General features: G+C 46.8%; 1 protein-coding gene across 1 annotated transcript in view; it reads right to left on the minus strand.

The window, feature by feature from the left end:
• Positions 1–27,760, minus strand: part of St8sia5 (ST8 alpha-N-acetyl-neuraminide alpha-2,8-sialyltransferase 5) — a 57,224-nt gene that overhangs the window by 12,792 nt on the left and 16,672 nt on the right. The window contains exons 2-3 of the mRNA XM_027397943.2: positions 23,346–23,453; positions 5,530–5,622 (exon numbers count right to left, since the gene is read on the minus strand). Of these exons, the coding sequence (XP_027253744.1) occupies positions 5,530–5,622; positions 23,346–23,453 (201 nt within the window). The remainder of the gene's footprint in view (positions 1–5,529; positions 5,623–23,345; positions 23,454–27,760) is intronic.

Raw genomic sequence — 27,760 nt, forward strand, 5'->3', positions numbered from 1 at the left:
AATGTTTTCCGTATGAACGTGCACATGGAACCAAGGGTAACCGACCCTACCTGGAAGAGGCAGAACAAGATAAACCACCAGGTAAAGTGACCACGGAGAAAGCCACTGCAGAACAAGAGGCAGAAAAGACATCCTTGATGTCCCCAAAGATGTTGGTAACAATGCCACATCCTTGACAGTGAGGCAAGGATGCTCTAAGAACAAAGCAAAGGCTCTGGGCAGAGAGCACACTAGAAGAGCTGGGAGATGACATCAAAGAATGGAGAAGCAAAGGTCAAAAAGAGAAATGATGCAACTAAAAGATGCAGAGAGACCCTGTCTCAAAGAAATACAGGTCAGGGGAGCAATTGAAGACACAGGACATCCATACCCATGCTCAGAGCTCCCTGAGGAAGGGTGGGAGGAGGGAGGGAGGGAGGGAGGGAGGGAGGGAGGGAGGGAGGGAGGAGGAGGGAGGAAGGGGGATCATTTAGACATGGAAGGACCCAAACCCTCCCCTCTTACCCATTGCTTTCTGGGAGTCGACTTGAGAAAGGGCAGAAGTAAGGAGAAAGTGTGAATCATTTCTGGGCTCTCAAAAGGCAGAGGTAATTTTAACAGTCTTGTCTTTTGTGGTGCAGGGTCTAGATACACTGCATGTAGCTGACAAGAAACCCATCTGGGGAAAAGCTAGAGCTAAGTGTGTAGCTTGGATTAGTCTGTTTTCTGTTGTTAAAACAAAATACTCAAGGCTGGGTGCTTACAATGGAAAAGATCTATTTAGTTCATGGTGTTGGCCTCTGGCAGGGTATCAAAAGCTATCACTGCACAAGGCAAAAAGCTTAAGGGAGTTGGGAGTTAGATTTAACCTTTTATAGCAACGTAATACCTGTGTGTGTGTGTGTGTGTGTGTGTGTGTGTGTGTGTGTGTTCATGTCTGATCGTGTGCATTCAGATGCACAGGCATGTGTGTGTATGGAAACCAGAAGCCAACATCAGCTGTCTTCCTCAGTCACACTCCATCTCATTTTTGGGCACAGGGTCTCTCACTGGATCTGGAACTCACCAATTCAGCTACAGTAGCCAGCCAGAGGAGATCCAGTGGTCCTTCTGCCCCTGTCCCTCCAGCACTGGAGTTACAGGAGCACACCACCATACCTAGCTCTTGTGTGGGTACTTGTGTGGTTTTACAAATTGAACCATCTCCCCAGCCTTGCAGCCCAGTCTTGATGAAAGGCAATCATTCTGTGAAACCATCTTCAATCTCTTCTAAAGGCAATGCCCCCAGTGATCTAATTGCCTCCCTCTGGACTGACTTCTTAAAGACCCACCACCACCTCAAGCCTCCACCACATAACACCTTGGGGGTAAACCACACCCCAACCACAGCACCTTTAAACTGGGAAGATGTGAGGAGAGGGTTGGGCCTGAGGGAAGGCCCAAAACCTACCAAAGTTGAAGATCTATGAACATGGCAGGAGGGGGGCAGGGATCCCCAGCAGCATGCCTACATACCTGAGGAGGGCTTTCTTACAGTGGCTTTCTCCGTGGTCACTTTACCTGGTGGTTTATCTTGTTCTGCCTCTTCCAGGTAGGTTCGGTTACCCTTGGTTCCATGTGCACGTTCATACGGAAAACATTTAGAGGCTGCTAGGGGTGCTGTGTCAGAGACGTGCTGCAGAACGCTCATGCTAAACAGAAGAAACAGCTGAGAATCCAAAGGATTGGATCCGTGATGAGGAGGCGAGGCCTGGATGTTTAGTGCTATAAGCTTTTGTGATTATCCTTACCACAATGGTAATCTCACTGGCCTCCCTTGTTCTCCCACGTCTCCCAGCGCCTATTGTGTTTGCCTACTCTCCATTCTCATCTGCTTTCTCCACCACTTGTTCTTTGTACAAGTGCTTGCTGAGTCCCCTCATTGTCCAAGGTCCCTGAGCTCAGGGCCTAACTACACTGAACCCCGACCTGGCAGATGGCACAGACTTTTGAAAGCCCTCTGGATCTGAGCTTCCTGAGGCATGAAGGACCTCCCAGCCCAGGGAGTGGGGCTGTTTGCCAGTGGCCACAGCTCCAGGCTGCTCTGTTTGGCCTCATTGCTGGACTCTGCACCAAGCCCAGCCCAGAAGGGTAGGGAAGGAATGCTGGCACGGAGTTCTCAAGCAAAACCCCCATGTGGGTGTGGACATGGGCAGCAACTGAAGATTTACCTTTAAAAACAAAGACACTCACACAACTAGAATCAAACATAAATAATTTGAACAAGAATCAGCAACTGACACTGTCATGACTAACAATCTCAGACTGATTCCTCGTATCTCAGACAGTGTCAGGAAAGAGGACACTTTCCCTGTGGGGGTTTTCTGGCTGACTGATTTTTTACCATTGATTTGAGAAAGTTTAGGTCAAAATTACTCCTACAGGAATCCTTGTGTCCTCAGACAAAATACCTGCTGACACTCTGTGTGCCTGAAGGGACATGTGTGCATGCACCCAGTTGCCTCCATTCACAGATGGGATTTGACCTTTTTCCTATTATTCGGGTCAGTCCTGCTGTGGTCCAGATTGTGAGATGAGGCTGGAGCTTAGCAAAGTCCAAGGGAGCCCAGATACTATCAACACTACCTGGACAGAAGCCAGCCTCTGAGCTCTCTGATATCTCTCATGGAGGACCCACAAACCCTCAGTTTGGGAATTACTCAGGAGGGGGGTGGGGCACTGGGCTTGCCATTCCCTGACACACCAGACTGACACAACTGGTACCCTGTGAATGGCCTAATCTTGCCTTTACTTCTTCCTGTACTTCCACAACTCAAGTCCCCAGACAGGAGAGCTGCCATGGAAGACAGACTGACTAAGCCTGAGGCTGTCAGCTGGGATTGCTTTTCATCTTAGGAATCCATCCTGAGGAAGTCCCAAAGGCAGAGATGAGAACTAATGCAACTGTGGAAGGAACAAAACACCACCAAAAAAAGAGTCCATGACTATGGAGAAGGGTGGTCACAGGCACAGGGAAATATGACATTGCTCTTTACATCCCCAAAAGTATTTGTAGGTTCAAACCAAAGTACCCTGACTGTATTTGGAGAAGGGGGTCTTTAGAGTCAAAACTAGGGGGGAATAAAGTCACTGGAGTGGGCCCTGGTCCAGTACGACTGATGTTCTTGTAAGAAGAGAGTGAGACACACGACACAGACTGACACAGTGAAAGTGTGGCCTTGAGCAAGCCGGGAAGGGAGGCCCTATGACTCCCACTCTTCATCTTCCTGCTTCCGGAACAAGGAGGAAAAAAAACAACTCATCTGGGGTTGAAGAGACTGCAAGCATGAAGTGTAGAGTTTGGGTCCCCAGAATTCATTTAAAATGCTGGGTAGGCATGGTGGCATGCCTATAATTCCAGCTCAGAAGGTGAAGATAGAGGATTTCTACCACATGCCGGCTAGCAAGATCAGCCATATCATTGAGTTCTGGGTTTGACTGAGACCCTGCCTCAATGAAGCAGATGGAAGAACACTGAAGGGTGATTCTTAACATCAACATCTAGCCTCCAATGCATGTGCACACACGTACAAAAAAGATGGAAAAAGAAAAGTAACTACATGACTTGATAATAGAATTTGATGGTGGTGGCCCCAGAAAATTGATGTAGGCATCAACAACATCACGCAGAAAATCTGTAAGAAGAAGGAAGGGAAATTATGAAGACAGTCAGTTCATGTGCTTCCTCGGCACTTCCTGTCCAGACCTTGGAGCACCCACGAAGAGATTTTCGGTTTCTAATTTGAAAATTAACTGTTTTTCCTTTGAAAACTCGGAGGAACACTGCCAACAAGAGTTCTCTGGGATCCTGGGCAAATATGTAAAGATCTCAAATATTTTAATTCTGAGAAAAGATAAGCAGGGACCTTCCGCTTCTGAATTTAGCTCCTGATTGAGGTCTGGGTAGGCACTGTCATGTAACTCCTTGGAAGTATTCCAAAATGTCTATCAGACTGTACTCCTATATACTTCCTAAATCCTTTCCACAGGGTCCCACGGTCCTCAGAAAAAAGACATAGGTGCACCATGACTCCTCTGGTGCCACAGCTTCTGTTTCCCCCTCACATGCTGACCCACAAGCTACTCTGGTCCTTCAGAGCCAGGACCCAGCACAGTCCTTCCTGTCTCAAGGCTTCATACAGACTGTCCCATTTGGAATCTTCTTGGCCTAGTTAACAACTACCACCCTACACACCAGGACTCTCTCTGCCCTTCCTTGGCAAACATGGTGTGCTCTCCTCCAAGTTATTACCTCGTTATATATTCGCTACAGTGATGGAAAGTTCACTGACACAGATTCTGTGTATAACTCAGAAAAACTGCTGTTGCCATAAGAGAAAGAAATGGAAGGAAAGAGAATAGAATATCCACATCTATTGAGAGCCACTGCAACCCCAATCCCCTAGGCGATGCCTGCTATCTATGTTACAAACTATTTCTGCTAGTCAGCAGCAATGCCTAAGCAGTAGATAATGCCACCTCCATTTTATGAGTTAGGAAAGACTCAGAGAAATTAAGTAATTTGCCTGATAATTTGAGCTGATAAGGCCCAGAATCAGTGTTCAGTCCCTGGTCTGCCTATCCTTTCTCCATGATCCACACTACCTGACTTCTGTCTGCTAGCCATGGGAATGATCCCAGTCCTCAGGATCATGTCAGGGGGCCATGAGTCCATAGAAGCATCCAACACTACTTTTGTATAAATTTGATTTTGTCTACATCCAGATGTAATGGTTCCAAATGAATTCAGACCCTGACATAACTATGATCCAGATTCCTCTAGTAAGGTCCCCTGGATTCCTGGGAGTTGTAACAAGAGAGAGAAGACTCAAGTGAACACCCATCTTTGAGGCTCAAGTCCTCCTTCCACTGGCTGTAGGAGCACTGTGGGTGACGGACTGTGGGAGCACTGTGGGTGACGGACTGTGGGATGGGATGGAATGGGGGTGCTCCTTTGCCATTTCTATAGAAGTGTATGGAAGGAATCTCCACACAGAGATGTTGTTTGTGCAGCGACACTTTGGAAAGACATACTGGACCTTCAGGAACCAGAACTTGGTGTCTGTGAGAGAGATATACTTCATCACATACCAGTTTTCAACACTTGGATTTTCTATCACTTAAAGAATTGACACATCAAAACTTTCAAGGAAATTAAAATAGTAAAAGACAACATCAAGTGGGCAAGGCTTGACCCAACAGTACAAAATACTGAATTTCGGGTCAGGTACTCCCAGGCCTCTTGGATTTCCACTTACAATAGGAACCCTGCAATGACAGTCGAGGAAGCTGGTAACTGAGCTGGGGTGTTTCACACCCAGTCAGCTGAAGGTGACCTTGCAAACCTGGCCTTTGCTATTAAACAGCTTCCAGGGCTTTCTAATGCCAGTGGAAGATGTAATTTTCAGGCTCTGACATCTACCTTGTATTTCTCGTTTCCTTCAGTTCTGAGTTCTACCTCCCCCACCACCACATGCAACTTGTACCCATTCCCAGCCCAGGCACACTCACATGGATAGCACCTTCACGTCCAGGATCTCCTGCCTCAGTTCCAGGCATCTCGTGGAGTTAAATTCTAAAGGCCCCTTGTAAAATTCAAAGTACCTGAGAACCAACAGAGACAACGGTTACACAGAGAAGCAGCAGCCCGGGTTTTCTAGGATTTACCAAGGGTCCTTCTGAGAGAAAGAACTAAGCCTAGTCCAATACATAAAACCAACCAACCAACCCACAGGACCCATTAGGGGCTGGCTCTAGTAGGAGCAACCATACTACACTGTAAGCAAGCACAGGAACAAAGCCCACTTCTGCCAACACTGGAAGGCAGGCACAGGTTTCATTGCAAGGCTGTGAGGGAGGAGACAGGGGTCGGATCTGTGCACTCTGAACAGACAGAGCAGGAGACAGGCAGCACCCAGCAGCCAATCTGGGAGGCAGGCAGTGAGCTGTCCTATCCTTTCCTGACCCTTTTGCCTTTCTCTCACTCTTAGGACAATATCCTACAACACAGCCACAGGCAGAGTTGAGATGGCCACAGATTTTCCATTGACACAGTATTTCCATTCCCATCTGCTTCCTTGGCTTGAATGCTCAGGCAGTGCTGTCTCTGAGACATGGCTGCTCTTGAGCCTTCTGCTTATCATAATATCGGGTGTACCTACAGCCCTGGAGTAAGGAGTCACCTTCCAGTGCAGAAGTCAGGTGATCCTTTCCCCAATGGTCTCTCCAACTCCTAAGGTGGTTCTGCAGCTGAGCATATGGAACCAGGATCATGGGGTCACAAGGCAGCCTCAGTCATGAATCAGGAAGACTGTAGGGCCTGCCGCACTAACTGTGGGGTCAGTGGTCTCTTGACAAATAACCCTCAAGAGCCAAGGTGAAAGAGGCACCTAGAACCATCACAGAGCCAGAACAGGTGTTGGGAATGTCGGCATCCTTGGAGCATGTCTCAACACCTTCCAACCATGGCAGCAGTCACTGCATGTGTACCCTATTGCCAAGCAGATGCTAGTGTGCTCATTTAAAAACCATAAAGCATGGGCTGGAGAGTAGAGTGCTTGCCTAACATGCTCAAGGCCACTAAAGTAGACAAAAAATGTTCTGTACAATGAATTATCTCCTATTTCTAAAATCAGTTGACTGTATCTTTATGTCATGAAAGAATTAGGCAGAATTCATAAGAACTAGGAATTGAGGATCTTCATAATATCAAACTCATTCTCCCTGCTTCCCTCTTGTTTCTGAGCTCTGTTCTCTGTCTCTCACTCAGAAAACACAGCTTCAGAACCTAGGTCAATGGCCTACACCTTTGGGAGCTCTCATGTGGTCCCTACCCCTGGGCTCTACACACTATCTTAATTAGAACAAATAACATCATGTTATCATAATCTGTCTTTGTGTCTATGGCCCTTCCAAATGGTGAGCATCTCAAATGTAAGGATTATGTCCTTGTTATTTCTCTCCCATCTGCACTACAGTAACAGGCATGTTAACAACATTTCCCAGACTCCTTTGAGGCTATGGCTTTGGAAAAAAATTAGATCCAACCAATCAGAAACACACTCATGAGATTGATTCCAAGCCACTCGTTGAAAAGGAACATGGAGCAGACAGAGGTAACATGGTTCTCAGAAACTAGTGATAGCAACAGCTCAAGTGATGGTCTCATTTCACAATGCCATTCCTCAGTGTGATGGTTACCCTTGGTTATTACCTGACTATATCTGGAATTAACTAAACAAGTGGATGGGTACACCTGTGAGCGATCTTTCTTAATTAAATCTTCTGAAGTGGGAAGATCCATCTTTAGTCTGGACCACACCTTCCAGAATGTCTCAGTTAGTTCTATTGTTCTGGAATGCCACTGTTCAATTGCTATAAAGAGACAGCATGACCAAGGAAACTCTTATAAAAGAAAGCATTTAATAGGAAGCTTGTTTACAGTTTCACTATGGTGGAGAGCATGGTGGCATATAGATGGTTGCTGGAGCAGTAGCTGAAAGCTATATCCTGACCCATAGGCAGAGAGACAGACCCATAGGCAGAGAGAGAGAGAGAGAGAGAGAGAGAGAGAGAGAGAGAGAGAGAGAGAGACTCTGAGTCTGGTATGGGATTTTGGAACCTCAAAGCCTACCCCCAGTGACACACTTGATCCAACAAGGTCATACCTCCTAATCCTTCTAATCTTTTCAAATAGTGCCACTCCCTGGTGACTAAGCATTCAAATATATAAGCCTATGAAGCCATTCTTATTCAAACCACCACATTCTACTCTCTGGCCCCCATCGTCTTATAGCTATTTCATAATGCAAAATATGCATTCAGTCCAACTTAAAAAGTACCCATAGCTTGTCATAGTCTCAACACTGTTTAATAGTTCACAGTCTCTTCTGAGACTCTTGGCAATCTCTTAAATATCACTCCCTATAAAATCAAAATCAAAAAGCAAATCACATACTTCCAACATACAGCAGCACAGGATATGCATTACCATCCCAAATGGGAGGAAAGGAGCACAGTGAGGACGTATTGGACCAAAGTGAAATGGAAAACCAGCCGGGCAAACGCCAAACTGTGTCTCTATGTCTGATGCCAAAGCACCCTTCAGATCTCCAACTTCACTTCTCTTTCTTGGGCTGGGTCCACACCTAATCTGCAGCTTTATTTGGAAGATGTCCCACAACTCTGGCATCTCCAGCATCTTGGGATTTCTAAGGCAATCCAGGCTTCACATTCACAACTTCACAAAATGCCCTCTCCAGGCCTCCAAGCAGTGACATCCCTGACACAACCCTAGCCTCAGTAGCTTTTCTTAGCCATGGAGGGAGATTCCACAAGTCCTTTCCTGTATCCTTAACTCTAAAGCCAGAACCATGTGACCAAAGCTCCCAAGTTCTACTGCTTGATGGGACTGGAGCTTGGCCACCTCCTTTAATTACATTTACACCAGCTTTCAATTGTTGTTGGGTTTCCTCCACAAAAACTTAGTTGGTGAGGCCTTGCTCTGAGGTCACCACTCCCTTTATTCCACTTAGCACTGCGCTTTTCTTTAAACCTTTTATCTCCTTGAGCACTACACTTAGTGCTCCATTACACTTCCTGGTGCTCCCCCCCCCTTTTTTTTCAAACTCTACATATAGTATTGGAGTAGAATGTGGTTATTTGAATAGGAATGGCACCCATAGGCTCAGGCTCATATATTTGAATGCTTAGCCGCCAGGGAGTGGCACTACTTGAAAACATTAGAAGGATTAGGAGGCATGCCTTTATGGGAGGAAGTATGTCACTGGGGGTGGGCTTTGAGGTTTCAAAAGCCCATGACAGGCCCAGAGTCTGTCTCTGCCTCTCTCTGTCTCTCTGGCTGGCTGGCTCTGGCTCTCTCTCTCTCTCTTTCTCTCTCTCTCTCTCTCCTCTCTCTCTGACCCTGGCACTCTCTCCTCTCTCTCCTCTCCCCCCCCTCTCTCTCTCTCTCTCACACACACACACACTTTCTTTCTCTGACGCTGGCACCTCTCTCTCTCTCTCTCTCTCTCTCTCTCTCTCTCTCTCTGCCTATGGATCAGAATGTAGCTCTTAGCTACTGCTTCAGTGGCTGCCTGCATGCCACCATGTTCCACAACATGCTGATAATGAACTAAATAAACCCAATTAAAATGCTTTCTTTTAAAAGAGCTGCCATGGTCATAGAGTCTCTTCAAAGCAATAGAACAGTGACTAAGACAGAAATTGGTACCAAGAGTGGGGTATTGATGTGACAGTCCTAACCATGATGTTTGTTGTAGGAATATAAACTATTTGGATAACTGGAGTAGAAAAGCTATTGAACACTTTATGTAGGGTTTCCTGGGCCATCCTCATAGAAGCATGAAAGATAGTGGTGCTGAAAGTGATATAGATTATGATGGCCGGGATCAATAGGTTTTGGAGGAAAAGAATATTAGTAAATGGCGTAGTAACTGTTTTTGTGATATTTTCAAGAAGAATGTGGCTGCTTCCTGCTCTTGTCCAAAAATATCCAACTGAGGATAAATTGAAGAGTTTGGGATTTAATGGAAGTAGCAAAGGAGATTTCAAGGCAGCCTAGTACTGACTATGTTGTTAGGTTGTGTAGTTATTGGTAATCAATCTTATGCAGATTTATAATGAAAAGTAGTAAGCCAGTAAGTAGCACCCCTCCATGGCCTCTGTATCAGCTTGAATTCCTGTCCTGACTTCCTTCAATGATGAACTACAATGTGGAAGTAAAAGCCAAATAAACCATTTCTTCCCCAACTTGCTTTTGGTTGTGGCATCTCTCTCTCTCTCTCTCTCTCTCTCTCTCTCTCTCTCTCTCTCTCTCTCTCATTTTAGATTTGTTTGTTTTGTTTCTTCAAGACAGGGTTTCTTTGTGTCCTGGAACTCACTGTGTAGACAAGGCTGGCCTCAAACTCAGAGATCTGTGTGCTTCTGCCTCATGAGAGCTGGGATGAAAGGTGTGCACCACCATCACCCACACATGGTGCTTTGTCATAGCAATGGTAACCCTAACTAGGACCTGGTATATATAAAGGATGTGGAAGGAAGAAGCTTTTGATCTCTGCCTGCTTGCCCTCAATCTCACAGGCAGTCTAGTCCTTCACTAGCCTTAGAGCCTACTTCTACATGATTCCACTATGTAGTGAAGAGAGGCTAAGATGTCCAGTCTCGTGGACTGAACAACCACTGGATTCTTAGACTGTCCATTGGTAGAAAACCTTGTTGGACTAGCTGGATCACAGCTTGTAAGTCACTCTAATAAGTCCATTATTATCTATATATTCATTCTTTCACTATACTCATTCTGTATTTCATTGTTCCACTAAATAGCCCTGACTAATACACTAAGTCACTTACTCATTTTTCTCAAAGATTCTGAGCTAGGAGTGCCCGTGATAAATCCCTTTTGCCTTTAAATAGCCGACAAATATTCTGTTATCAACTTGGGGCCACCACACATGCCCGTGACCTTGACTCTAACTCATGCAGTTTTCCAGTCACACAGTGGAAAGTAAGGTCTGGTGTCTTGCAACAAACAATCTCATTTGCAACCAGATCCTGCAGGTGTCACTAAGCCTTTGGAACCACAGGTTGAGTGAGGCAATGGATCCTAGACTGCTGCTAAGAAAAACTCCAGAAGCAAATGTTGTCAAGATAATTAAAAGCAGCAGTTCTCCACCTGTGGGTGGTGATTCATTTGGTGGTCCAATATCAGATTATTAGATATCTTGCGTAGGGAATATTTACATTACAATTCTTAACAGTAGCAAAATTAGTTATGAAGTAACAACAAAAATAATTTTATGGTTGTGGGCCAGCACAACATGAAGAACTGTATTAAAGTGTTGCAGCATTAGGAAGGTTGAGAACCACTGGTCTAGAGTCTGCAGGAACTGGAGACTTGTAGACATGACTCCTGTGTTTACAAACCCTCTGGGTCACTTGCCCTCTCTGTCTCTTTTTCTCTCCTAGTTTGAACTAAGGACGTGTCTTCCATTTGACCAGCCAGCCTCCCCTCTCCTCCACCCAACCATCCTTCCTTTATCTGGTCCTCCTTTCTCCTGAATCCCCAGCATCACTCACACAGGCAACTGAGCGATTCTCAGAAGTCTTGTGTCTAAGGGTTCTTAGGCTGAGAGGTTTTCAGAGCTGGGCTCACATCCCTTATTAGCCACTGCTATAATCTGAGTGCTTGTGGCTCTCCAGAAGCCATAAATTGAAATCCCAACCCCTGAGGTGATGGGATTAGATGAGCTCTTTGTTTTTTCCACCCTATATTTATAAGATAGAGCTTTGTAAAATTCCTTATAAAATAGAACTGAGAGAGATACTTTGTGCCCTCTACCACATGAGGATATGGGAAGAAGGCATGTCTATGAGCCAGAAAGCAGACTTTCCTTTGAAATTTGGACCCCAAGTCAAATCTCTAGAAATACATATCCATTGTTTATAAACACCCCAGTTTTACTAGCATGAATGAACCAAGATAGCCATTTCAGCCATGTCACTTCTAAACTTAGCCTCCAGTCTATAAAGATTGAGTGCTACGTGAGCAGCTACCATGACAATGTTAACATTTCCAGGAAAGCATAACACACAGGAAGTGTAAGACTTGCTCACCCCCACTGCCCCGCCATTGAAGGGCAAGCGGTGCCAGCAGACACCACAGGGAGACCCAGGGAGTGCAGCACTGGCTTGTGTACGCTCAGCTGGCTGATAGCTGAGTCACGGATGAACAGCGCTGACGTTTTGCTGCCATCTGCTCTAGTGATGCTGCCTTCTGCTGAGCTTACTAAACCTCCATCCTTCCGCCTCCCCACAGCTATAGCCAATGCCAAGTCCTGCCTGGGTGTTAGATGTCCTTGATCACCCTGCCTCTGCTAAGTGCCACAGATATGAAGACTGGGTTACTGCTGGGCGTGGTGGCACACACCTCTAATTCTAGCACATGGAAGGCAGAGGGATGCTGGTCTCTTTCATTCCAGCCAGGGCTATGTGTGAGACCCTAATCTAAAAAAAACAAGAGAAGTGTTTCTGAGGCCTTGACCCCTGGGCCCTGTCCACCATACAGGGGCTGTCCCTTTCAGGATTCCTAGAGACTGTGACAGACTGACCTAAGAGTGCCTCTGCCAAGCCACTCAAACAAAACAGAGCCATTCTCAGATCCTTCCTTCTCCAGCTTCCACACTCTGTGCCCATCATTCTCTGCCCGAACCATCCGAGGGCCGGGTATAGGCAACCTTGAGCAGGCCCTGCAGAATGGAGCCTGAAGAAAATACTCAAGCAGGCTACTTCTAAGACTAGAAACCCTGCCTTGCCAGTTCCTGCCCTCAGGGCACTTATCCACTTCTGCCCCCCCCCCTTGTTTCCAAGAATTAGTGAGTATAAAACCCCTTCCCTCATGACAGGCAGTTGCATGTTTATATTTTACTATTTCTAATTAATGCAAATCCTAGGCCCCTGAAACACCCTTGGCCAAGTCATCCAAACTACTCTATGACTGTGTCTAAAGCATCAGCTCTGCAGTCAGGAAAAGGAAATGAACAATTCTTGCTGCTGTCTCCCACCCATGGGGGCTCTGCTCCTAGGGGTGCACTGTTCCAGTCTGATCTCTGCCAATAACACATTTGACAGCAAAGCATTTCAAGAGCACTGCCACACTGGGAACCCCAACATTCTGCCTGTGGCAGGAAGCTTGGGGGGTGGGACACGTGTATCTGGAGGAAGCTGTGTGAACTGGGAGTTCTCTCAGTCCACAAAAGGGACGCTCACATACTTCTGTGTGTGGGAAGAAGCCCACTCAAGAGTGGCAGGTACAACTTGCAAGAACAAACTGTGACCTGAGGAAAGCATTACACACGTGTGTGACAGTGCCAGGGAGGGGTGGCCTATGATGAGATGTTTCTGGGACCTGTCAGTCATTGGATCAGGATCGATTTTAAAGTGTCTTTTCTGTGTTGTTTCCTGTAATGGAGTTATGATTCTTCTGCTACTGAAAATTGCTGATAAACATTCTTCGCTTTTAAGTTATAGACCTCCCTATAAATACCTCCGGCTTTACTTGTGCCTGGGGGATCTGACCACAGCATCCCTCTGCCTTCTCAAAGTCCCCAGGCTTTGTAAGCAAGTTAGTCACCACCTCTTCTTTCCATTCCGGAAACACTATCTCTACTCAAAGGAGGGGGACCTGGCACAGCAACTGGCATCTACAGGTATAAATAGCCTAAGAGCCGTGTCAGAAGCCTAGCTCTCCAATGCCATTTGACTTCCAACAGTCAAATCCAAAGTCAGCTCCAGGCTGCATCCATCCTGAGTCTGTCACTGTGCCCTCAGGGACCTTGTGGGTTGAACAGCTCTAACTGCCTGGTCATCAGGTGACAACCTCCATTATGAGAAAACAAATGCAGAAGGCTGACGGTCCTGGTGGCCGGATGTAGCTTCCCTTCTCTCACCTCTGCTCCAGCTTTGCATGCTGAGGCCAGTCTCAGCAGGTTGGAGCTGGCCAGCTGAGAGTCCACACTAGGCCATTCATCTGCTCCAACCAGCCTTTGTTTATGAACCCTCCCACAAAGGCTCTCTTGCTTATTTCCTCTTCTGTCTGCCCAGGGCTGCATCCCATCCCCAGGGCCTCAGGATGGTCACAAAACTCTAGGCCCAGGTAACTCTAGGTTGGTGTGAGATGCGGCCACTGCGCTCTCTTTCTGATCACACCCCACCAGAATGCAGACACTAGTGGTATCTAAGAACCCAGAAGCCCAGGGGACCCTTTGTCTTGTCATGCCTGGGGCATTCTAAGAGAACTGTATGTAGTATGATTCCACCCTACTAGGAACATTACTAAATCACATGGTACCTCTGGGAAAACGAAATTAGAAAGCCCTCAAACCCCATTAATTAAGCCACATGCCAGCAACATGGCCTGTTGGGGTGATAGTGGGTTGGGTTTCACCCCACCTGACTCCCATCCTGCCCAGCTGAGTGAGGCAGCCTGTTCCTAGACCCAAACTGTCTGTTTCATTCTCTTAACAGCCCAATGAGTCATGCTTGAAATTCAGGCTGCAAACAGCAAGGCCCCTTGCCCAAGGTCATCCGGCTAGTAGATTACACCAGGAGAAAAACCTCAGGCTTCTGATTGCCCAGAACCCAGGACTCCATCACTTCTGCGCATTCCTTTTCCCAACTCTGACAGTTGCGGCTCCCTGGGGGCCTTTTTGGCAAGCAGCCCCCTTCTCTACCAAAGGTGACAGCCCTTCAGCAAGATCCAAGCTATTTCCAGCACAAGAACAGCTGCTGTCTGGAACCAGCAAACACCCCATCAGCAACCGTGCAGAAAGTTGCAGCCTGACAAGTCCCAGAGCTGCTAGTGTCTTCCCAGATAGGTGCAGAGCGACACAGGGCTCCCTACTACCAGCAACCAAAGGCTACAACTGCCAGGAGGAGGCTTTGCAGAGCCTGCCCCCACCCCATGCCAAGAATCACCAGAGCTAAAAGGTCTAAAATCTAGAAAGCAGGCCTGGTGATGAGGCTCTGGCGGCAAGGACTTATGAACCCAATCACTGGGGAGGCTGAAGCAGAAGGATCACAAGTTCAAGGCCTGCCTGGGCTACAGAGTCAGTCTAGGAAACTGAGGGAGATTTTATATCAAAATTTTTAAAAAATCAAGATAAAAGAAGGTTGTAAAAAAAAAAAAGAAGGTTGTTAATATAGTTCAGTGGTTGAATATTAGCCTTAGCTGTGCAAAGCCCTAAATCCAACCCCTAATACTGCAAAATAATAAATATCAAGTTAATAAGCTAATTAAACAAAAGCTTGCTGTTGTGAATGCAGCTCTAGATAGACCCGTGGTCAGTCTGTTCTACCACACCATTCCCCAAAGTCTGGACTATCATTTCTGTCATTGGTTGGGGTCTGGGTAGGTCAATCCCTAACCAGGAGCAATACCAAATTCAGAGATTCCACCGTCCCTTTCCCAGCTGCAAGGCCTAAATCTGGTGACCAGCATATTCCCTGGAAGGTGATTCTCTCTAAGCCAGCTCAGGAAACCCTGAAAACATCCCTGGTAATGTCCAGCTTATCCCTGGATGCACAGCAAGTCCACCTGGCACTGACTCACTGACCCTACTGGGCTTTGGCCACCACCCCCTAATGCTAGTCCCAGAGCTACACCCTAGTCACCTCCTCCTTTATCTCCTTCCAAATCTCTGCCTCCATAGTGGCCCTGGTCTCCACCCCAGCATAAGCATAATTGGTTCTGCCTGTCTCACCTGTCTCACTGATGTCTGACTCTGGGTCAGGGCTGCTCTTCTATATTTCTTCCTAGTTTCCTCTATCTCGGGTCTACCTGGTCAGCATTCCCAGACCACCTTCCTGCCCTCCTTTCTTTGTGGGCTTTTCTCCACCTGCCCTAGACAATGACTTACACATGGTTCCTCATGGCCTGCCTGTGCCCCTCAATGCTGGGAAGGGCTTTTCTCTTCCACTCACTCACTGGAGGTTTATTGAGCCTCCACTGTATGCCAGGCTATTTCACCCCTAGCAGTGATCAACTAACCCCGCAAAGTCCTGCATCTCATGAAGCTTCTCAACATAGTGGCAATGAAGGATAAGTGCTACAAACACAAAGCAGGTATGAGATTGAAGGGAATCTGAGAATAGTGGGTCAGTGAAGACCTCTCCAGATAGGGAACAATGGGGAGGGGTGCAGCCCTAGGCAGATGTGCAGCCAGCAAGAGCTGGGCCAGGCACAGGCATAACCACAGCCTGGAGACTGGGACAGGGTGGTATAGCATCAGAAAGGCTCCTGTCCTGTAAGGTAGAACACAGCCCAGCCTTTCTGATGCTACCACCCTGTTTTGCCTGCTATGGAATAAGATTAATCACTGAAACTGAGAGTTTATTCACAAGCTGGCTGTGGGGAAAATGTGAAGATGGGGGAACAAGTGTCAAGCTAGCCTCTCCAAGGGTAGGATTTGGGGATTCTTATGGGATAATAGGAAGGTAGTCTAAGGTGTGGGGAGAGGTGATTAGAAGTGAAATGAGCGGTGGTCCACACATGTGTAAACCAGCTTCGTGGCCCTTCGTAGGAGGGATGTTTAGGAAACAGTGGTTTGCCATGATCTGTGGGTGGAGTTTTGGCTTTCTGACACCAAGAAGTCACCCACTGGGCACATGTATGCACTGCAGTGTGTTGTGCCCAAGTCTTGAGGATCCCCAAAGACCATCAGGCAGACAGACCCACTGAACTGTAAAAGCAAGGTTTTATTGTTCATCTAACCATGACAGGGGCCCCGTCTGGCTGGCTGATGAAGGAGCCACCAGAGGAAGTGAAGTTCCCTGTCTACTGCAAGGTTTTAAAGACAAAAGTTACAGGATTACATCAGTAGGTATGGGTTGGTTTCTGATTGGTTGACATTTGGGAACAATTAGGAGAATTTCTCAAAGTCACATTTTGGCATGAAATACCTGTGTACCAATTATTCTCATTGGTCAGTGCTGAGAGGGAATGTTTTGTGGCTTTCTTTGGCTTTGTCTTGTTACTTGCAGGGGGCCTGTTGTTCATAGATACCAATAGTTTTCAGAACTATATCCTGGGGACTACCAGGGAGTTTTTGGTCTCCCCTGAAATTTCTTTTGTGGGCAACTAGTTCCCAGGAACCAAGTATCTAGGAGGCTGTGATGGGGAGGGGGTCTGGAGTTTCTTTGTGCTCAGTTTTGGCCCTATGCTCCAGGAGGCTAGAGGATCTGGAGTTTCTTTGTCTCAGAAGCCTACATGTATTTTCTGTAGCCTGTCATGGCTGCTAAAGCAGGGGGCTGAGTGAGGGTCTGGTCCCTTCATTTCTCTCTAGTATGAATAATAAGAGTTGAATGGGAACTTAAGGCTTTGTCACATTTATACAATTTTTCCCCAGTGTAAATTATTAGAAGTGAAGCCTTTAAGTTTAATTTACCCCTTTCACAGTGTAGAGCTGGTTTTTGTGTTGATAAAAGCAATTTACAAGATTCACATGGCATCAGCTCTAGGAAGGCCAGCAGGAGGTCAATGACTTATGCTTGGCTCTGGGACCTCTAAAATTAGTGAGTTCTGAAGTCAATCAAAAGCCAGTGAAGCCAGAGGGTTCAGGCAGGCTTTTCTTCAATTTTAAGGATACACACATCAAATACAGGGTGCTACCTCTCCAAGACAATGCCCTAGATCAAGGGCAAAGCTGGGATCAAACCCTACTAGGAACATCTATTCAGGGGGCCTCAGCAATGCCTGCGTGAGGCAGAGTAAGCTGTGATGATCTTACCTGTGTGAGGCATTCTAACCTTGGAGCCCTTGGCCTGCTTCTGAGAGGGTGACAGACCTCCTTTCTATCAACTGAACTGAATGTTCCCAGTTCACAGGAACAGAAACTGAGGCACAGAAAGTTCATGTGAGTGAAACCATGAGTATAGAGTTCACTTAAGTCTAGGAGACTCTACTGAGGTTCAGTTATGGTCCCCAAATCTCAGAGGTTGGAAACACATAAAGCAACATCATCCAAGGAGCTGCCTGGCACAGCCCCCACTTCTACCAGCAGCCTCCTCTACCTGATGCCGATACTGTCAGGCTGTGGGAGGCCTACATCAGGTATGTGGGAAGAAAGGGGGAAGACACCATATTTGCTTTGCTTGTGTGTTTCCCCAGCACCCAGCCAAGCACAGTCTGCCAAGCCTGAAAATTCACCAGAAAGATTCACGCTAAACTAGCCTGCACCCCAAACTACCCAGTGGGAAGGTGTATCTTACAGCAGGCAGAATTGAAGAGCAGTCATGTGGGACAGGCTATCAGGAGGACTGCTGCCCAATGTTCAGCCTCACTGCTACACCTGAAGTTTCACTGTGCCAGTGGATTATTCTGAAATGCAGACCCCCACCCAGGTGCAGTCAGAGACGGGCATTTTCCATAAAAATCAGGAAAAATGCTAAACCCAGAGGTCAGGGGGTCATGAAAAATCCCCCTTCTGAATAATGGGGGAGAACAGAAGACAAAAGAGGGAGTAAATGAGCCAAAAGAGTATTGTTCGGCAGACGCCGACAGCACCAACTCCCCAAAGGAAACAGGGAGACAGGCAGTCAGTCTACTGAAAACCATGCATCCTTTTTATTTTGGCAGAAATAGATGGTATGGATGGACATGTAAGTGGCACTCCCCATCATGGGTGATGTGTCCACAGCCCAGAAAGAAGAAAACCTGTTTCACCTCCCACCAGAGCTGAGGCTCCAGCATCACCACTACCCAGACTGACTGGCCCTCCACCACTTGCCACGCAGAGGTGACTCAGTCTCTTCACCTCTAACGTGAGAAGGTAATAGTGTCCACTGCAGAGGTTAAAGGGTGAGAATTACTGGCAGTGATTTAAGGAATGTTCTCAGCAAATGCCTGGCATATAACCACACCCCGGGATGGCAGGCTATGGACAGGGTCCTCCAGACCCACTCCGCAGTCCCTGTGACTGTCACACTAAGCTCCAGTGTGCCTGCCCTCTGCATCCCACAGTTTAGTGCCGAGTTATACATTTTTCCAGAATAATTAGGGAAGAAGTCACATAATAAAATACAGAACTGAATTCAGTCAAGTTCCTTCCAGCCATGAAACATGACAGTTCTACTCCCACACTCCACAGGACTTGCTAGACACACACATGGAGGATCTCAACCTTGGCTCCTGACCTCCAGTTGGTTTTCTCACACCCTTGATTTCACTTTCTGTTGTTTGCTGTGTTAGAGACCACCTTCCATTTTCCATCCTAGAAGCTACTAACCCTGGGAGAACAGTGTTGAGCCACAGGCAGCTTGGTGGCAGCATTTGAACCTGCTCTGATTTGGGCCTCAGGTTGTCTTTCTTAGATCACCTCTCATTTCCTCCTCTGGCTATCCTGTAAGAATGTGGGCCAAGGTTGGTGTGAAACCCAAGAGGTGCCAATGAGGTCAGTCTGCACCTGGGGCTCAAGGGTCCAGAGGGAACCAAAATGCATACATAGGTGCCAGCGCACATCTCCAGAGTGAGAGGCTTTTTAGGATTCATGGTATCTGAGAAATCTCAGAAGCATCTATGTGTACTTTCCAGGGAAGTCCATTTGTGCAATGGTAGAAACTGGCTCCAGGGTAGGCGTATCTTACAGAAGGCAGAGTTAAAGGGAAGTCATTTGTGCTGGGCTATCAGACCAAATGAGGAGATGGTAGAGGGGGAGCTGGCAGGCAGACAGAACCATCATGTGAACACTCAGTCACAGCACTGAGTACACCCTTGTGCTGTAGCTCTAGACTAGGCTGTGACAGACAGCTCTTGGAGTGGGGAAGGAGGGGTCTCCTTCCTTAGCTGCCCTCAGCACTGTGTGACTTGGGGCTATCTTTACCTGAGATGGCATGAGGAAGTGGATACAATGTTGCCCACCCTGTAGACAAAGTGGGCAACCACAAAGGAAACAACTACCTCCCCAGAGAAGGGTTTTTGTAGTCAGTTACTGCAGGTATAGTTAGCACACTGACTCTCCTCTGCTTTTTACACACCCCCTCCCCAACTTTCAGTCTTCCCTTTTCTGTCCCAGATCCCAGGACCCTCAGGCCACTCATCCATCAGCTCTTTCCAAGAGAATCTTGGATAGTTCCAACCTGGGAAGGAATGAATTTAAAGACAACATCAGGAGATGACAAGGTTGAATCCAGAGGCCAGATGTGGAAACAGAGACTGGAGTTTTCTCTCTGTTTCCCACTCAGCCCATCCGCTTATGCTGTCACCACGTACTGAGTGCCTGCTATGGCAAGTGCCGCTGTGTATGGAGAACTACAAGAGGGCTCACAACCACTGCCTGGCCGAGGGGACAGAAACATGAACTCATACTCTGAACACAGGAGCTATGATCTAAGCACTCGTTTAATATTGTCAGTTAACAATTACTCCATTTTGCTCATTAAAGCAGTTCCCTAAGGATGCTTACTGGGCAAAACGTCATAGGCATGACTTTAACTCCATCAAGATGTGTGCCAATGTATATTGCATGGCACACTTCTGGTCTGTGTCTACCAAATCTGATGGTAGCCTCATCAGCCAGGATTTTCTTTGAGGTTATGCTTAGAGTTTTTCAGACTAGCTCCTTTTCCTCATGGTTTCTGCTTGAACAGAGACCAGAAGTCGTTTGCTGGTGTACTCTTTCTTATCCTGTGGTTATATTTGGTTTCTCCTGACTTCCTTTCCAACCCTGTTAATAATAAAATGTTAACAGGCTGCACCACACTTCCACATACCACACAACTATAGAGCATAAAAATATGGCAAGCACTGAATTATTCAGTAGGAAGATATTCTATATCCCAGATACAAAGTTGTTAGCTGGGATGACGTATATGATGTCTGTCCTTGTTTAGTTCTCCTTGGGGACTGCAAATCTGCTGCCAGGAGCTGTCCAGCCCATCTTTTTTTTTTTAGATTTTTATTTATATCATGTATACTGTGTTCTGCCTGGATGGATGCCTGCAGGCCAAATGAAGGATCCAGAGCTCATTGTGGATGGTTGTGAGCCACCATGTGGTTGCTGGGAATTGAACTCAGGGCCTCTGGTAGAGCAGCCAGTGCTCTTAATCACTGAACCATCTCTCCAGCCCATCTTAAAGAAGGCACAAGCTGCTCTTTCAGGCAGGTGAAAAATCTCCCATATGTAGCCTTTTCCAATTTTGTTACTTGTTCTTCCCACACATGAGAACCACCACATGCTGTCTTCCACACATGAGGTCAACAGTAAGCCAACTGCTGTGACAGGTCAGGTGTCAAAGCTAGATCCTTCTAATCCCTGCCCTCCTGGTTATTAGACATCATTGCTCTGACCCTCCCAAAGAAGCAGCTGTGTGTGGGATTTAGCTCCAGTCAAGTTCAAGTCATTTTGTGCCCATATTTGTCACCAGTTTTCCATCAGCAAAGCCAAAACCTGGCACGCGCACACACACACACACACACATACACACACACACACACACACACACACACACACACACACACACGGTAAGAAACTCAAAAACAAGACCTCTACTGCCTGAGCAGAGGCACCTCACCAGCCTCTGGCTAAAGGAAACTGTTATTAGCCATGTGTGGCTCACAGCTACTCTCTACAGAGGCATGCCTTACAGATGGCTTCAGCTTTGCCTCACATCCCGTATTAAAAGAAAATCCAAGTGTTGCAAGTGGCTTGTGCTTTCTAAATGAACTTTCTTTTAGGAAAAGAAGGAAGTTGGGACTTGAAACTGGAATTGTTCCTGAAAATTTTGGGATGCGTGAACAAGACACTTATTCTGTGACCAAGGGGATTCTTGGCCAAATGACAGCTCTCCAAAAGGACCTCCATTGAGGGGGTCTTGTTGCTGGAATAAGAGCCTCTAAATTCCAAAAGTAAACAGACTCTAGCAGGGTCTCCATGCCTGAGGAGTCCCATATGATGGGAAAGGGAGTCTCTGAGTTATAAAGTGGAAGAGAGAAAAATTAAGAACAAGGGAGATAAGAAAGGGAAGGAGAAAGAATGTGGGCCAAGAAAGGTGACAGGAAACAAGAGAAAAGCAGGTGGCTTCATAAATGCATACAACGTATTTTGATCATATTCACTCCTCATTCCTCCCAAGTCTTCCTCCCACCCATCCACCCCATCTCACTTCATGCCCCTTTTAAATTTATATCCTACTGGGTCCAAGTAGTGCTGCCATGTGAAGCGCCCCAGGGAGACACCTGCTGATTTACCTTGACCACCTTACATCTGGATGGGTAGGACATGACAAACCACCAACCAACCTGGGCAGCCAAACATCTGAAAGATAACTTTGGTATACTCACTGTCCCATGACATCCCTGGACCCTGCTCAGCTGGCCATGTTCCCACTGCCCATATGAAGAAAACAAAGCTTGTCCTAAGAGGCAAGCATCAGAGAAGTCTGATTGTGATGTGTGGCCCACCCTACACTCTCAGGTTGCTCTGTGGACATGTGCCAACTTGGCTTCTGATATAGTAGTCATATTTTTTATTTTTCCAAGTCTCGACAAAAGCAGGCTTGTCTGGGATCCTGCAAAGCACAACACTTCTTCTCACCAAGGTTGATTCAATGTTTAGGGTCAAGATTAAGTGCAAAGAAAGCTTAGGCCTTTTGCTCAGGGAAGCAGATCTGACCGTTAGAAATGCTTAGAAATTGTGGGGAAAAAAATCAAAGTACAAAACAGCTTAGTCAGCCCCAGGAAACTGTTACCTGGCAGGTCCCTGCCATGCACAGCTCGAAATACAGAAAGCATCTGGTCTTGTCTACACAGCTCCCCCTTGTAAAGATTGTGTTCACTTAAGAACATTCCACTTTCATGCATTCAACAAGCATCGTGGCACTCCTCCTGTGTAGGCAGAAAGTCCCTTAGTTACTGACTTTTTAGCTTTAAATGTTGCAGCAGATCAAGAGGAAATAAACAGAAGAAGATGAAATGAATGTCACAGCTTAGTGTTGTCTTGAAATAAGTGACTCTGCCCCATCCCTGGGAAACCTCTATATCCAGGCAGTGAACTTGAAAGCAACAGGGAACCCCTGCCCAATATCCACTCCCTGACGCAACCATATACCCTCCTCCACACACAAGCACTTGCCAACTCAAGTCTGAAACCACTGCTGTGTAGACACAGCTCTTGCTCCCATCTACAAATGGGGATAGAAACTCAGAGCTCCCATATCACCCTACCCAGAAGGCCAGTGTCTCCACAGTGTTGGGGGAGTCCTATCCCTCATCCCTCATATCTGCTCACCCCTCAATGTTGCTGTATTTTCTTGTCCCTCCTGGTCCCACCACCCTTGAGCCCCAAATAAGCACATGGACGATATATTAATTATAAAACTGTTGGCCAATGGCTTGGGCTTCTTATTGGCTAGCTCTGTCTTAATTATCAACTCATTTCTATTAATCTATGTATTTCCACGTGGTCTTATTTTACTGAAGAATTCCTGGTACGTCCTTTCTTCCCAGTCCTTACATGGCGACTGTTTTACGGTCTTTCTCTGCCTACCTTTCCCAGAATTTTCGTTTCCTCATCTCGCCTATCTTCTTGCCTCATTGGCCAAACAGTGTTTTATTCATCAACCAATAAGAGAAACATCTATACAGAAGGACATCCCCCATCACCTCAAGTAAAGGACACAGGAGGACAAAGAGCTCTGAAAAGGAAAACCAAGGCACTCCTCCTTGAGGCAGCTCTAGAGGCAGGCAATTGGGTAGGGGCTACAGAGTCCCCTCCTGTTGGACTTCCCATTCCCCCAACATTCACTGGGGTCTGTACCTGGATCTGAAGTCACTGATGCTCTGCTCTGATGGGCTGTCGCTGTCATTAAAGAGCCCAGTCCAATTGGCCTGCTGGTCGCCCCTCTGCCAAGCAAACTGGAAGCCTCTGGCAAGAAAATGAGTCAATCGATATACACACTCACATGTTAGGTCAGGCCTGTCTAAGAGCCACATTCTGTCGTTACAACCATGGGACACAATTAGGTGCTTATACACCAGAAGGAGAAGATGGTGATAATTCCATCCGTGGGGATGATGGTGGAAAGCCATGGCTGTCTGTGTCCTCCTTATTCTCTTGCATCCTTCTCTTACGCCATTTTTTCCACATTTTACATGCAGGGAAACTGAAGCTTACTGATACTAAAATCACAGGGCTCTTCTACCTCCTATCTGGTACCCTAAAAGAATTCTATCACCAGCACTGTGCCAGACACAACTTCAAAGATTTTAATCCACCAAATGAGGATTCCACTTCTGGTTTAAGAGGAGAGACTTTGCATATTCATATCCCGTCCCTCCCCAACCCTGGGGACGATGGCAGCAAAGCAATGAGTCAGAACATGAGAATGGAGAGGAGGTGACAGAAGGGACCAGAAACATTACTGAAAGACAGGCAGCAAGCAGATGAGCAACTGACACAGGCCAGTGAGAACAGCATCCTGATGGCCTACAAGGAGTAGATCCATTCTCAGGACCCAGAATGGAGAGGGCCAGGGCATAAAGGTGAGCATGAGAGGTGGTACCCAAAGCAACAGGACTGGGTTAAGTTTATAAAAGGAGCATTTAGGCTCCCTCCCCTACACGTGTATTCATACAAACCCTCAGATACCAGGTCCCCTGCCCACAGACCCCACAGACAGCGTAGACTTCTCCTGGGGAAGCTGGTTCATGGAGTGATACTGTACCCAAAGCTGCCAGTGCTCAAGAGCCTGCCTGGGTGCTCTATAACCCTGGTGAAGCACTGCCTGACCCAAACCTCTGACCTAGTGAGGAGTATGGCTGTAATGAGGGAAGACTGGCCACATTTTTTTTAAGGCTAAAAAGAAAACGGAGTGCCCTCTCAAGTACCTTGGGACAAGCTTTCTCCAGACAGTACTGTGTATACCTGGGGCTGGAGAACCCTTTGTCTTATGCTGCATAGGGTGATGAATGATGTCCCCAAATCTGTCAGCTGCATTCTATAAATTCTAAATTCTATACAACAATGCATAGAATTTCCAAAACCCTCTAGCAACTGCCTGGCCCTTACATTCGAGGAAACTAGTGACCAATTTGGTGAAGAAAACTTGAATTCCAAAGTCTGAAATTCCTAAGACGGAAGGAAAGTGGGAGCTCCAGGCAGGGGGAAGAGGAGACAAATGAAAAAACTGGGGAAAATAGTTAACAAAATTATTAATAAGTAACCTCTTTATTAAGGAATGGGGACAGCAGATGGTTTTGGGAGCCATTCCATCCATACCCCTCCAATTGGCTGATGCCCTCAGTCAATTCTCTGTACTTCTTGTGGTCTTTGTTCCCATAATTCAAATGAAGAAACAGTCTAGGATGTCTCTGGGGTCCTTCAGGGAAAGTGTCATAGAGGCGAGCCATCTGCTCTTGTACCAGTCAACTGGCTGAGGTCCTTTTGCTCATATAGAAATTGCCAGAAGTCAAGGAATAGTGTTTCAGAATTGGTAGGCCTGGGCGCTTGAGCACCGAAGGCTTGGGAGCCTGGGATGGCAGATTCAGATGCTTGTAGCTGGTAAGTCCTGAGACAAGAGGCTACAGAAGATGAAGGGTTACAGTTCTGGGTATTCCAGTTGTAGGCTAACTGCTCTGGACCTTGACCAGCAGCATCTCAGCACTTGTCAAGTAGCATCGATCGGGTTAGTAGCAGCTGCTGTAATAGCACTCAGCACCCTCCTATGCCACAGTCCCCAAGGCACTGGAACCCTTGACCCTCAACAGCACCTGTAAAGTTCTCAAGTCTTATATGCCAAGACCCTTGGGCCTATAGTCCTTGGAAGTTCTCTGGAATCTTCCAGTAACTGGAACCCGTCTGCTGTAAAGCCTTCACAGTCTTCTGCTTGCTTCTCATCTTCTCTGTCTCTAAGGCTTCACCACCGCTGACTATCTCTGCTCCCTGAAGGAACTGCTCCAGCTCATCCTTGAACTCTTCAGCCACCTTCTTGCGGCTACTGCTACTGCCAAAGCTGCTGCTCCAACTGCCATCATTACCACAGCCACAACTCTACTCCTCACACTATCAATTCGGCCTGTCCTACCCAGGACAAAGACCACAAATAAGCAAGAAAAGGCCGCTTAGGAGACTCCTTTTATTGGAACAAATGGTGCAACACAAGAAGGCAGAACACAGAAGACTCTCTCACTGACTCAAAGTGTAGGGCACAGCCTAGTCATATTGCCTCACTCAGAAGGGGTGTGGCATGCAAATATGGGATTGTACTTTACACTAATAACAGCACACCTTCCAGTTTCCCCCAGACCAATCACAGTCCTTCCTAAGAACTAATCACAAGTCACATATAGTTCAGCAGGTATCTGCCAACCACAGTCTTTTTGCTGAGTCACTGGGGGTGCACTATTCCTCATTCTACTTGTTGAAGGTTAGGGCAGAACTCTGCAGGGACTGGGATTTCTGGAACAACTTCAAGGTTGGTCATTTGGAAATTATGGAGGCCTAGAATGACCAGAATGAAGTTTTCCAGTGCTGGCATTGACTGGAGTAGTTACAAGTGGAACAAGGCTTCCTGAACAGCCACAGCCACCAGCCATGGCTGAAAGCGTTGCTTGTAGGAGGAGGGGAGTTTCTTCAAGGTGTCCATTAAGCATTCAAAGCCACCAGGCTGACAACCCAGTGGGTCACCTGAAGAGGAGCTTGAGCTGACTGCTCCCTGCTCAAGGTAACAGAGCATAAGGGAAGAGTCCATCAATTGCCAACCAAGGGGGATAAATGACTGACTTCCCACAATTTCCTCATTCACAAGGGGAAAAAAATTAAAGCACACTCACAATAAAAACCTAGGAAATACATACTATTTTCAGTATAGCAGTACTAAACACCCAGCTATAAACCCCTACTTCTTACTACAGTGCCTACCATCTCCCTCCTTGGGAGTCATGCTCACCTGCCACAAGCATGCTGACCCACCTTCTAGCCAATTCTAGGCTTTTGGGACCCTACTAAGGATAGCTGCATCCATGATGTACTCTAGTCATGCTTTGCTGAATGGCTGTTGCTACTTTTCACCCTCTCCAGTCTCCACAGCAGAGATCGCTTAGCCCAGAAGAGGAACAGATACAGCCCTGAAGCCAAGACAGAAGAACACCCATCTAGTTACCAGGCTATTTGGAAAAGACAGCAATCCACTGTGGTCCACTTCTACAGTTGTACATCGATATGTTTGTTAAACTTTAAGAAACCAGTGTGGATCTCTGCATCTGCTTCCACCAGTTACTGGATGAAGGTTCAATGATGACAATTAAGGTAGTCATCAATCTGATTATAGAGAAAGGCCAATTCAGGCAGCCTCTCTGCTATTGCTTAGAGTCTTAGTTGGGGTCATCTTTGTGGATTCCTGAGAATTTCCCTAGTGCCAGGTTTCTTGCTAACCTCATAATGGCTCCCTTTATTAAAGTATCTCTCTTCTCTCTCTCTCTCTCTCTCTCTCTCTCTCTCTCTCTCTCTCTCTCTCTCTCTCTCTCTCTCTCTCCCTGTCCTTCCCCCAACTTGACCATCCCATTCCCTCATGTTCCCGTCCCTCTGCCCTTCTCCCCTCCCTATCTCCTTCCCCCTTCCCCCTTCCCCCATGCTCCTTCCCCTTCTCAGAGGGTCCATATGTCTCTCTCAATGTCTTCCTTGTTACCTAGCCTCTCTGGGTCTGTGGGCTGTAGGCAGGTTATTCTTTGCTTTATGTCTATTATCCACTTATGAGTGAGTACATATCATGTTTGTCTTTCTGGGTCTGGGTTACCTTACTCAGGATGACTTTTTCTAGTTCCAACTATTTACCTGCAAATTTCAAGATGTCATTATTTTTACTGCTGAGTAGTACTCCATTATATAAACTTACCACATTTTCTTTATCCATTCTTTGGTTGAGGGGCATCTATGTTGTTTCTGGCTATTACAAATAATGCTGCTATGAACATAATTGTGTAAATGTCCTTGTTACAGTATGAGTGTTCATCCTTTAGGTGTATACCCAAGAGTGGTATTGCTGTGTCTTGAGGTAGATTGATGGCCAATTTTCTAGAAACCACCATGCTAAGCCCTGGGTCGAGCTCCAGTCGAAGAGAGGGAGGAGAGATGATATGAACAAAGGAGTCAAGACCATGATGGGAAACCCACAGAAACAGCCAACCAGAGCTAGTATGAGCTCACTGACTCCAGACTGGCAGCCTGGGAACCTG

The sequence above is a fragment of the Cricetulus griseus genome, chromosome 2 (genome assembly GCF_003668045.3).
Source record: "Cricetulus griseus strain 17A/GY chromosome 2, alternate assembly CriGri-PICRH-1.0, whole genome shotgun sequence".
Classification (NCBI taxonomy): Eukaryota; Metazoa; Chordata; class Mammalia; order Rodentia; family Cricetidae; genus Cricetulus; species Cricetulus griseus.